This window comes from Channa argus, chromosome 7 (genome assembly GCF_033026475.1).
Source record: "Channa argus isolate prfri chromosome 7, Channa argus male v1.0, whole genome shotgun sequence".
NCBI lineage: Eukaryota > Metazoa > Chordata > Actinopteri > Anabantiformes > Channidae > Channa > Channa argus.
The window spans coordinates 517128-529490 of NC_090203.1; the positions used below are offsets into that span (position 1 = coordinate 517128).

The following is a 12363-nucleotide window of genomic DNA, read 5'->3' on the forward strand; positions in this document are numbered from 1 at the left end:
AATCAAAGAATTAGGGAAAAAATCTGCTAATGAAAGTGGCACGTAAGAAAAATGTGGTGAATTTTGTTTTTTCTGATGGGATTCTGGCTTTAAGGTCTGAACAAGCCTATTCATGACATGCGTTAATGTTTAAAAGCACGGTGAAACACTTGACTCACCAAATGAGAATGTGTATGGTTAATACAGACTTTACTTGAAAGTTAATGTGTTGAAAGTTGAGATGAAAGGACTTCTTGAAACAACGACCGAAACAATTTATTGAATAGAGATATGCCACCATTTTTCTGAATATAATCACATGGAAAAGACAAATGAGGTTCTTATGTCAACCTTCAAACTAAAATTGCTTCTTTGTGAATTCATTTTACAGGATGATCTATCGATCTATCTATCAAAAAATGAGCCCACACAGCTGGCCCTTCCCCGTATCCCCCATCCTTCCCAGGGTGCGTGTGACTCTCACGCGTATGGTTTTGTGAGGGCAGATAGGCTCTGCTTTCACGCCCATTGGTGTATAATAATATTTTTATAAAAAGTCTTTGACAGATGCTTTCGCTCTATCAGAGTTTGAAACAAGAGGGTGTTTCTTATATTGTGTCTTGAGCTGAAGAAAAAACACGGGATCTCTGTCCTGACATGTCTTCAGTGAGGGACAGCATGACAGAAAATGTTAGTTAATAGACGACCCCTCCACACACACACACACACACACGCAGGAAACACCGACACACAAATAGACACGTCGATGTAAGGACCTAGACAATTTATGTAAATGTATCTCAGTACCTTACCGCCTGACCATGAGGCTGCTGAGTCGGATGACGCAGAGACGTTTCGATACGTACGGGGCCTCTTCACTATCGGACCCTCCTGGGGTTCTGGGGTTAACGTTTTGTAAGCGCTGGTCTGGAGAAAGCTGAAAATCGTCGCCTGAGTCCGCGGCGGCTCAGGCAACCGCTTGTCCTGGGGCCCCTACCGCCACCGCCTGGGCAAAAGCTCTCCTTGATCCCGCTGCTCAGCATCTGTCGGGGCTCCGGGGCAGCGTCTCCATTGCCTGTTGCGTCTGTCCATACGAGTGTTGCTTGGCCTATTGGAATATTTCTTCGTACCGCATCATTATCATCACCTCCATAAAGGTATACTTGTAAAGTTGAACTACTTGCGTTAGCTCGCGATCGGAGGCTGGAAAGACAGAGAGAAAGAGAGAGTAGGTCAGAAAATGACCCTTTTTTCATATAAAATTGAGAAATAACTCTCACTTTCATCCAAATCTCTTATAAACTCTGGGATTGCATACACTTATAAGTTTCTAAAGAGAAAAGGGGGGATATTTAATGTTTTCTATCTACAAACATCTTGTTCAGCCGGTATCAGACGCTGATCTGTGTTTGCCCTGGTAACTTCCCCTGTCTCTCCCCTCTGCTCTGCTCTCACTTTTCCCAATCCTTTACCTGTGTCTCTCCCATTAAACGCCACGCTCACCGACTTGTCTCTGCCAGATCGTCTTCCTATCCACCGTGAGTCTCGCTGTATGTTTGTCCCCGCGCTGTACTTGTCCTCCTGTCTCCCTCATCCCTCCCGAGTCTTCGCTTACCTGGTTGTTCCCGGCTTACCCCTGGAGCCTTTGCTTTTTGTTTTATTCTCTGGCCTCTGGATCCGCGACGATCCCGTGTGCCATCTCCAGCTACTCACAGTAAGACCCTGGTCAGTTCTATCAGACACTATGGTGTTGTGACGTCAGTTTTAATACTTAGTGGCTGAAAAGCCTAAAAAGAGAAGTTTACATAAAACTACATAAATATTTACAAACCATTTCTCTCCGCGTCTGAAGGATAAGCGAAGGATGCGTCTCGATTCACGTCCCGACTATAAACAATCAATTTAAACTACATTTAATAATACAAAGTCAAAAACATAGTCTTGTCAATAAAGGTCATGTACCTGGTTCCATGATAAAATCCCACTGCTCTTTAGCGCACTGATCTGAGATATTAAGTAAATTGTTTTTTTTAAACTCTGCTAATTACTTATGCAGAGCTGGTACTTTTAGACATGATTGCACATCCATAACCGTAAAAAAATAGCGTATTTTAACATTTTCGCTCATGCTGTCCCTAATGGAAGACATGTCAGGACAGAGATCCCATGCTTTTTCTTCAGCTAAAGACACAGTATAAGAGACTCTTACAAAGATATTATTATAACAGCGTTCACAATATTATAGGCTGACAGGCTGGGAGGATTAGGGAAGGGGAGGGGGTTTGTGATGGAAAATCAAGTATGATTAAATGATTGCATTTCACTCTTAGCATTTTATGTAGTTATAATGGGAATTTGAACTCAGTGTACTTTTGAAGGATGTTTAAAATGTTTTTCAAACTTTGTCTCATTTACATGTTTTGTCCTGAATCGTTTGCAGAGCTGCTCCAAGGTCAGTTATTGTCTAACAGCAGACCATCCCACACTTTAGTGACCCCAAGTCACTCCATGCTCACAGGTGCTTATCAAAGTGCTGAAAAGGGAAAAGGTTTCCAAAAAAGGAGAAAAGGGCTGGAAGCAGTAGCCTGAGGGTGGAGAATGTTCTGCCAAGCAACAGAAGGTTCTAAAACTAATGTGTCATGAATGAAGTTTAGAACTGCATAAGATGGATAATTGAAACTCTGTTGATGTATTTCTCTCTTGCAAGATAATAAAACCCAACATCCAGGATGTATTTTTATATCCTGGATGTTGGGTTTTATTATTGAAGCTTCTCTACTGATTACACTTGAGGTGTCTGAGACCAGATATTGTCATTTTTGCCATGACAGGGTTCCCATGACCTTTGCCCTGAGCTGTGAAGTTTGATGAGAAGAGGTATGTATACTGTAAGAAGTGGTTTCAGGGTACAAATACCTGGGTGTCCACCTGGACAATAAACTGGACTGGTCAGTTAATGCAGCATCCATATATAGAAAAACACAGAGCAGGCTGTACTTTCTAAGAAGACGAAGGTCTTTCATAATCGGCAGTACCATGCTGTGGATGTTTTAAGTCTGTGGTAGCCAGCTCCGTCTTCTATGCTGTGGTTTATTGGGGCAGCAATATGAAGGTTGTAGGCAGTAACAGACTGGACAAACTAATAAGGAGGGCTGGTTCTGTTCCGGGGGGTGAGCTGGATCCTCTGCTTGTTGTGGCTGAGAGGAGAATGTTGTCCAAACACCAATGGCCATTAAACTGTTCAACTCATCCACCTTCTGTAAAAAGGAGGGGACTAAATGGACAACCTATTATTTACTTTATTTATCTTATTTTAAAGTACACTTTTATTTATCGTATCCATCTTACTTTGTGTTTAGTTGTATTTCAGTAGTTTGTATTTTTTTTTTTTTTTTTTTTTTTTTTTTTTTTTTTAATTCGTCTGTGATTTCGCCTTGGTTTGGTTGAAGTGCTTTTACTTTCTTTTCTACTTTTTCCACAGAGAGCAGCTGTAGCAAGGCAATATATTTTCTTTATGGGATCAATAAAGTTCTTTGAATCTTGAAAAGGTCCAAACTATATATTTATTGCATTGAAAGTGGTTCACATCATTGATATAAACATCTGTATGAGTATTGAATAAAATAAATAAGTACTTGTAAATACTTGTGAACTATACTAACCTGTAGGAAAACATGTCATAAAAACCCAAGCAGAGTATTTTCTGTAAATTTAAAAAGTGATTCAATTTCAATGTACAAAGGTGAAGTCAAAAAGGTTTTGAAGAAATTCAGTTTACAGTAGGAGAAGCTAAATGAAAATCAAAGTCAGTCTATTAAAAAGCACTGGTTTTTGGAAAATTTTCCAGTGATTCAATTCAACTTTATTTATATAGCGCCAATTCACAACAAAGCCATCTCAGGGCACTTTACAGAATAAAGTCAAGATTATAAAGATGTATAGAGAGAACCCAACAATTCCCCCTGGAGCAAACCATAGGCAACAGTGGAGAGGAAAAACTCCCTTTAATGGAAGAAACCTCTAGCAGAATCAGGCTCAGGGTGGACGACCATCTGCCTTGACCGGTTGGGGTGAGTGGAAAGTGGAGAGAGAAAAGAAAAACAGCAACAACAACGCATTGGGCAAGTTGGTAGAAAAACATGAAACTACTGTGTAGCAACATTTTCTCTCCCAAAGACTGTATAGACGTTTTTTCGTTTAAACTGTAAATTTTTGGTTTTACTGACTGTACATTTGTATTCATGTTTAAAAAAAAAAGTAATTTTCTATCTGTAAATTACAACCACCTGTGATTTGAATAGAATTTGTTTCCAGGAGGAGTGCTCCTTTATCACAAAGATCTTAATTACAACTTTAATCAAATAACTGTGGGTCAGATCAGAAACTATATATATCACCATACAACAGATACCTGTCAGTGAATTGAGTATTACAGTCTGAGGCAGGTGAAATGAATCCAAACTAACCAGACATCAACAATAAAGACAAATGATGTCATACAGAAAAATGTACAACATCAACTGCTTCACACAAATCACTGAACCGGAGCTTTGGGTCAGGATCTCAGCTGCACAGCACAGTTCAGCTGCTGAACCACACTGACAAACAAATGGAGCAACAATTGACGGGTTCAGGGTTTAAACAAGGCAGCAGGAAAAAAAAGTCTCCACACTTTAACTTTCTTTAATCAGGTGGTCTCGTTTAGATCGTAATCTCTGTTTAAGTGGAAACAGTCACAAGAATCTGGTTTTCAGTTTGAGACTGACCACATGCACCAACACAACCCTGTCTGCACACCAGATATGACAATAAGAGAAGAAGAAAGGCAACAATGAATGTTGTAAAAGTTTAAAAGTGTGAGAACAAGAGCTTTAAAACGGTGAAGCAGAAAGACTGTGTATAAAACTGATCCTGCAGTTTTCTCTGGGTTCATGGTCGGACAGTGAATGAGCACTAATTGATTGCTTTTGGTTAACAAAGTTTGGCTCTGAATGGCTGTTTTGCCTCTGAACTTCAAACCTATTTTACTAAATCCTCTTTCTTTAGGTTTGCATTGAGAAAGAACCCTCATCAGCATTTTAACCAAATCAAGCGTAATGACAACCTGTTTAAATAAGACACAAGCTTTTACCGTTTCACAGTTTAACACCATCTGAGGGACAAGAGCCTGTGTGTGCGTCAGGTCAGTCACACTAAATTTATCTCACTAAGCTTCTCTGATATGTATTAACATGTCCTTGTGATAATATAATGAACACATTTGCACATTATACTTCAGATACTGTTGTGGAAGATTTTAGTAAAAAAACCTAAAATCTTCCACAACACACAGTAACTGAAGTATAATGTACAATTTTGTACATTAAAAACATGTACAAAAAACTTTTTTTTTTTTTTTTAATTCTCACTGAGCCCTTTCTCTTTTAGCAAATTCTGAAATGGTTTCTTTTTTATTTTGGCTCTGGTTGATGCAGCCAATCATTTAGTTCTCTCAGGGCACAGTCATGGAGATCAGAGGACTGCTCTTCCTGCTGCTCTCAGGTCTGTAAGCCACCTTAGTTCTGCTCTAACACAGTGATGTACTGCTGCTGAGTTAGTGTGTTGGGTTATTTGTCCTCTCTCTCTCTGAACCTCCTGGACCACACTTCATTGTCTCTGTCGTCTCTCAGGTTGTGTGTCCCTCTGCCACCTTCAGACCGAAGGCATCACCAGGCGTTTTCACGTTGTCAATCAGAACATGACCTGGCTCAATGCTCAGAGCTACTGCAGAGGCACTTTCAGCGACCTCGCCACCATCCAGGACCGGGCCAGCAATGCTGCAGCCCAGCAGGTGGCCGGAAATGGAGACTTCTGGATTGGACTGTACAATATCTCTTGGAGATGGTCTGAAGGCAACGAGGACATTCCCACGTACAACGGGTTCACCAACTGGGCGCCCTCCGAGCCTAGACCTGGGAGCTGTGTGGTGATATCTGAATTAGGAATTTGGTCCGTCAAAAACTGTGGTTCTAGGTACAGCTTTGTCTGTTACAACGGTGAGTCAGTTTAAATTAAACTCACACATTTTGTCCGATTGTAATTTATTTTGGAAAACCACCAAGGTAAAGAACATAGTTGAATGAACCTTCTGTGGGGGGACCCTGTGAACCCCCACAGCACATTTGAGTTTTATTATTTCCCCTGACAGCCACAAGCCAACTAGTACTATCAACACAAAAAAATATCTGGCACCAGTTTGAAATCTGAATCCTCATTTAGTTCACTGTTTAAGAAAATTCATATGAAAGTAAACTCAACATTTGGGTTTTTGACTGTTGGTCCCCTGTTTCGCAACTACGGTGTCAATGTGCATGAAAATGTTACACACTGATGTTTATGACAAATGATCTAATGATTTCCTGAAAGAACAAGTTTAACTGAGAACACAGACGAGCAAAGAACTACAAAGAAATGACTGTGTAAAAAGCATGAATAAATGCTGAATAGAAGCATCTGAATAAAAAATCTCCACACTAAATAAATGGTGTCTCTAAATTTCAGCTGCAGCTAAAAGTCACATCCTGGTGAACTGGATGGTGATGACCTGGACTGACGCTCAGACTTTCTGCAGATCAAAGTACAGCGACCTGAGCACCATCAAGACTAAGGAGGACAACGTTAAGGTCTCTGGTCTGCTGCAGTCTGACCCGGGTCCCACAGTTGCTGGTGCGACCACTGAAGGTCAGAACACCAGTACTTATCCCACCGAGGGGGCTCCTGCCCCGGTGGCTTGGATCGGTTTGTTCAGGAACGTCTGGGGGTGGTCAGACCGGAGCAGCACCACCTACTGGCAGTGGGTAAAGGACGTCCCTGGTGGCAACTGCAACTGTGTGATAATGAGGTCATCTCCATTGTCAGGGGACTGGTTCCAGAAACCCTGCGATGAGAAACACTCCTTCCTCTGTTACACAGGTGAGTCCTCCATCAATCCAGAGTCTGATCCAGTAGGTCTTAACTCTGCTCAGCAGCTTCTTTCTTCTCTGCAGCTGTAACATCGTCAGTACGGACATCAGTCAAGGTTAGTTTCAGTGTGGGATCTGCAGACATGAAGGACCTGGCACTGCAGGACTCGATCCTGCGGCAGGTGAGATGACACAGCTGGTGTAAGTCCCTGCAGCCTTCAAACCATGCTGGGCTGCATAGACAGAGACACTAGTCCTTAAAGGGCCTGAGAAAATAGGACAAAATTGACAGAAATGACAGTATTCTAACATGATTTAATTTGTAATTGGTGATCAATGACTGATTGATAATGAACATTTATACTGTGTTTCAGCTGAATCTGAAGCTGCAGGATGGAGATATCAGGGAGGAGGTGAAGCTCAGGTGGGTGAATCAGCCCAATGGTAAAGTTTTCCACACAGATGAGGAGGAGAGAGGGACCCCTCACCAGTGTGACCCAATTTGATTATCAGTTTATTAAATTACCTGCTGATAAATTGTACTTTTAAGGCTTTATTTAGACGAAACACTGAAACCCTGTGTTCTACAGACACCTCACCAACTGAGCATCGCCTGTTATAATCAAATATATTAGAATAAAAAATGTGTACAGTACCAAATGGTGATTGTGCTGGTAATGGCAATTACAACTACTTTATATGTTGGGACTTAAATAATAAACGTATTAGTTGATTTTAGTAAATGTATAACATTTTCTATTAATTTAAATATGTAATCTAATGATGTCCAATGTACTGCAGTAAAATCTACATTTACATCCAAAATGAAAATTGAAATGCATATTAATTTAGTCCCATCCTGTCTCTTGAAAATGATAAAGTGCACATAATGACAAGTAAAATAATTTATGAGGGTTTTCTTCTAAAACGTCTTTAAAGTGAATCTGTCAACATTAATTTTTGATTTATATTTTAAGTGTAATGTGGATTTCTGTTTTTTTATTTTTGGTTATCAGATTCAATTAATGTTGTTTTGTTTGTTTGTCAAAGATTATATTAAAGTTATTTTGGATTGTCTTTTAAAACCACAAATTTTACCAGTGGTAATTTATGTCAGATTTTCTGTTATGCATACAGCTGATAATTCATAATTCAGCTCGTTTTCTTTAAGTTATTATTTGTCTAAATTTAAAGAAATAAAGGTTCCCTCCTGACTTTCTGCCTGATAAAGCCATTGGGTGATCTGACAATAATTCATAGTACACACTTTTTCATTATAATAAAAGTTGCAACATGTTTATTCACAAATACAAGATAAATATTGAACAGCACCATCAGTACTGAGATGATCAGAAATTAGTTTGAAAAAAAAAAAGACATCAGTAATATTTAGACTGAAGTCAGATGTTGGAGTTAAAACTGCAGTTTTATTTATGAGATGAACAAATGTAATGAAAGAGAATTACATTTGGTGGATAAACACAGTGCACTGAAATTTTTTTACATGAACAGTTTCTGTGTTTTATTGAAAATAAAAAACAATTCATGTTTCAACTTCTATTCAGTTATTAAAGTGTTCCATTATATATGTGTTTTCCAAATGTATTACTGTATTTCATAATTCCAGTTGTTAAAAGATTGAATAATTCATTACTAGTAATTAATTTAAATTGAGTTGATTGTAAATTTATTTTTCATTATGTCTTAATTGGTCGTACATACACAGATTTCAATAGAGTGCTGGTTTATAACACAAACCAGTCAAACTTCTTTTCTAGTTTCTGTGTGTCTTCCTGTCTGACTCTGGTACTGTAGCCCCCCACCCACACAGGTGTGGTGCTGATGCAGGTGGTCTCAGGTGTTGCTGCTAGTGCTGTTACTGCAGCTGGCAGGTACACTTGATGTTCTTGTCTTTGTGCATAGTGCCGAACAGCTGGATGGCCTCTTTGTTGAGCAGTTTCCAGAAGTTCTCAAAGGAGATGTTCTGACCGCTCTGGACGCCCATCTCCTCCAGGACCTGACCCAGACCTTCTTCATTTTCCACAGTCTAAAGTCAGAAGAGAGACACATGGAAGTTTGAGAAATAGGCTGAAATTGGTTTGTCATGATGTTCATTCAATATATTAAAGTTTGTATTAGTAGTGCAGCTTAAATGGAAGTGGTGGGGGACAGTAACACTTGCAGTGGGCCAGTCTGTGGGCAGCTATGGGAAACCAGTGCAGAGATCTGATCAATGGCATGTCCGCTCCTGTTCCCTGATGTTTGAAACCATGACAATAACCTGACAAACAGATTACCATTTGAGCAGTTCTCAACCAGTGGTCTGCTGCCCCCTGGCCTTAAACTAAATTGGAGTCACTTTTTAAAATTAATTTCCAAGTATTAACTAGTGTTTGTGAAAAATCTAATATAATTATACTGAAATAAACAAAGCTGACGGGACTCTGGGAACTATTAAAATAGCGTCCACCTGGACTGTCTCTGATAGTCTGTGTTGTGCTAATGTTGTTTAGTGATCAGCTGTGAAAGGTTATAACCTGGTTTTACCCAGGTAACAGGTAAGAAAATAAACTCCTCACACACAGTGGTTCTGTTGGTCCCTGCTCTATAGCAGACTTACAGGCTCAACGCATTTTCCTCACCTGCAGTAAATGAACAGTAGAACTGTTTCTCCTATGACTCGGAAGTGAAATATTCACACATCTGTCAGTGAGTTACTGTGAAATTTACCAAAACCAGCATGTTAACTCTCTTACAGTTCACTGTGACCTCTGACCTCTGTGAGCATCAGATAAGAAGCGAGGGGGGGCTGAGGTTGGACAGTGGCCCATACCTTGGCGACTGCTGGTAGCTGCTTGGAGATCATGGTCTGGAACTGGGTGGTGTTCATAGTGGGAGCATTGTCGGAAGCTTCGTGAAATTCTGTGACCAGCGTGTTGATGGCCAGCTCCAGATCTGAGTACTGATACAGAACACAGGCAGTCAGAAAAGAGATCTAAAAAGAACACAGACAAGCAGAAACCCACTTGATGCAGATTAGTAAACAGATCCCGGATTTCCTCCTCACACCTCCTTTTAACAAGTATCAAACAAATTCCCAGACATACTCTGAACCTGAAGCACCGCTCTGATCTAAATCAATGTGTCTGGGAATGTTTTACCCAGACACAATTTAACTGTTTGGCACTAGATTGATAAGATGGGATAACTTAGATTTAAATAAAATCAGCTAAATCAGAAAAAAGGAGTTGAAATGTAAGAGACAATCAAACACTGGACCTGCTGATCAGTTGCTTTTAGCAGTTTCGAATGAAGCATTCACAGGGTTTGTGCTAAAAGATACAGCAGTGAGGCAGGAACTGGGCTTTCAAATTGTGTTAAATAAGTTTCTGGTTTTCTTTTGTTGTTTGTGTCCAGCTGTGACTGTGAGGGAACTCCCCCCAGCTGGAATCTCAGGAATCTGAAATGACTTGAATCTGTGATAAATATGAGGCAAACACAAAGAAGTTGAGACATCTCGCTCTGCTTCAGCTTCAGATGAAAACCAGAGCTGACAAAGGGTTCATTAGATGGTTATTCTGTCCATCATGAGCTTGTTCTGAGTCACTGTTTGGTTCATTCAAAGCCCCTTTTTAAGACTTTAAACACATCTTAATCATTTATGTCTGATCAATTGTGGCGTTATACAGAGCGAACGTGATGAAAACTTTTCAAATACTTCTGGACCAAACTGTAGATCTATAATGATTATTTTAAGAAGGGACTTGTACGCATTGAGAAATTCACTATGTCAACAGAGGAGCCCTGCAGTTACTCATGCCTGTGGTCAGATGAGTCACCGTGTCGGCCAATCACAGCCAGAGCTGATAAGGTGATAAGCTGAGGTTTACAGGAACACAGGTAAATGCTGATGACGCTGTGAAGATGACTGTCACACATAAATGTAACGTGCAAAGTGATGAGACATTCGAAGGGACCCTGGTGCACAGACTGTGAACAGCTGGATGAGATCAGATCCAGCTGTTGTGAAATGGGGCGGTGGCTGCAGAGCAGCTCAGATTCAGACTCAGACCTGCAGAGAAGCAGTTTCTGCTCCAGTTGTCAGCATCAGATGGCCTGGTTAAAAACGTACAGTCGGAAAAACACTTACTGACAGTGTTTCAGAGCCTTGTTACAGCGGGTGAATTTTGGGAATAAAAGTTTCTTTTCACTGTTGTAGGTTTAAATGTTTTACTTTTTCCATTTTTAAGTTAATTTTCTATTTTATTTGAAGCCATTTTACTGTTTTATCACATTAAACATTTTGCAATGTGTAATGTGTCTGAGTTAGTCTGTTCTCGTATGTGTTTTAAATAAAGTTTGATTTGGTTTGGTTTTAAACACAGTTTAAAACAGGTGAAACAGACAAGTTTCCAACATCACCTGAAAACAAACTTTAATCCACTGAGTTGCGTCATTCTAACCCAGTTGCTGCTTTACCTGCCGACCTGTGTGTGTTGGAGTCACAGCCACGCCCAAATCGATGAAGTCACACAGGTAAAACTGACCATAGGGGCACAGATGGTGTTAAACTACATTTTAGGATTAAAACATATTTTGGTTTCTTTAAACTAGAAAACACAAAGTTAAACATCTCTGCCTCAATGACCCCTCCCCCAAACACACAGTTACAGGTTTTATTCCTCGCAGCTTTTTGAATTAACGACAATGAGAGTCCGAAGACAACAGCAGCTAAAACAGACTGATCCGTTTCTCTACAAACACTGAGGCTCTTATTGTGAAAGTCACATAACAGGCTCAGGTGTGAAATGTGACAAAACAGCTGATTTTCCGCAAAACCTCTGACTCCTCATCAGCAGGTACAATCTCCGCTTGTAGTTTCCGCTACGGATCAAACTGTTTTGTCACTGTTAAAGTGATCGGAATGTTTTCCGCCTCGCGCTCACCGCTTATCACGCCTGATCGGTGGTCAATATGTGATCGATCGGCCGCAGATCATCTTACCTTGGTCGCCATCTGTGCAGCTTCGGACGCCGAATAAAATCTGACAACACCAAGCAGACACACACACACACACACACACACACACACACACACACACACACACACACTTCCTGCTCAGCGTCACTGGGTCCTCCCACTGAACACACACACAGATATTTGAACAGCTTTATGAGGACATTTCCTGACAAGCAGACGAGACACAAAGCCCGGGAGAGAACCAGGACCTTGTCCCAGAACCAAGAACCCATCCCAGAGTTTAAATAAAGTTTTTTTGTAGTGGTGCATAGTAACTAAGTACGTATGATGGACTCTAGTACAATTTTGATGTAATTATACTTTAAGCATTTCCATTTTTGCTACTTCAAACTTTGAATTCACTACATTTCAGATACAAATATCATACTTTTACTCTAACATTCTTTATTTGATTACTAGATAA

At 40.2% G+C, this 12363-nt stretch overlaps 2 protein-coding genes across 7 annotated transcripts; one reads left to right on the forward strand and one right to left on the reverse strand.

The window, feature by feature from the left end:
* The first annotated feature begins 507 nt into the window (after positions 1-507).
* Positions 508-8188, forward strand: LOC137129845 (macrophage mannose receptor 1-like). 5 transcript variants are annotated; one of them, XM_067509200.1, is made up of 8 exons: positions 509-2599; positions 2811-2856; positions 5026-5161; positions 5454-5520; positions 5649-6014; positions 6520-6930; positions 7005-7102; positions 7295-8188. In XM_067509200.1, exons 4-8 carry the CDS (start codon positions 5484-5486, stop codon positions 7424-7426), a joined length of 1044 nt encoding a protein of 347 aa, XP_067365301.1. In that variant the 5' UTR covers positions 509-2599; positions 2811-2856; positions 5026-5161; positions 5454-5483; the 3' UTR covers positions 7427-8188. The 5 variants fall into 5 exon arrangements, with proteins under 5 accessions (XP_067365302.1, XP_067365301.1, XP_067365298.1 ...); XM_067509197.1 differs by having other exon boundaries at positions 2811-5161; XM_067509198.1 differs by having other exon boundaries at positions 509-1136; positions 2420-5161.
* Positions 8189-8327: 139 nt separating this feature from the next.
* LOC137129846 (protein S100-A9-like) lies at positions 8328-12076 on the reverse strand. 2 transcript variants are annotated; one of them, XM_067509203.1, is made up of 3 exons: positions 11925-12076; positions 9754-9882; positions 8328-8967 (listed from the first exon to the last, which is right to left on the reverse strand). In XM_067509203.1, exons 1-3 carry the CDS (start codon positions 11934-11936, stop codon positions 8797-8799), a joined length of 312 nt encoding a protein of 103 aa, XP_067365304.1. In that variant the 5' UTR covers positions 11937-12076; the 3' UTR covers positions 8328-8796. The 2 variants fall into 2 exon arrangements, with proteins under 2 accessions (XP_067365304.1, XP_067365303.1); XM_067509202.1 differs by having other exon boundaries at positions 9754-9915; positions 11925-11951.
* Between the last annotated feature and the right edge of the window lie 287 nt (positions 12077-12363).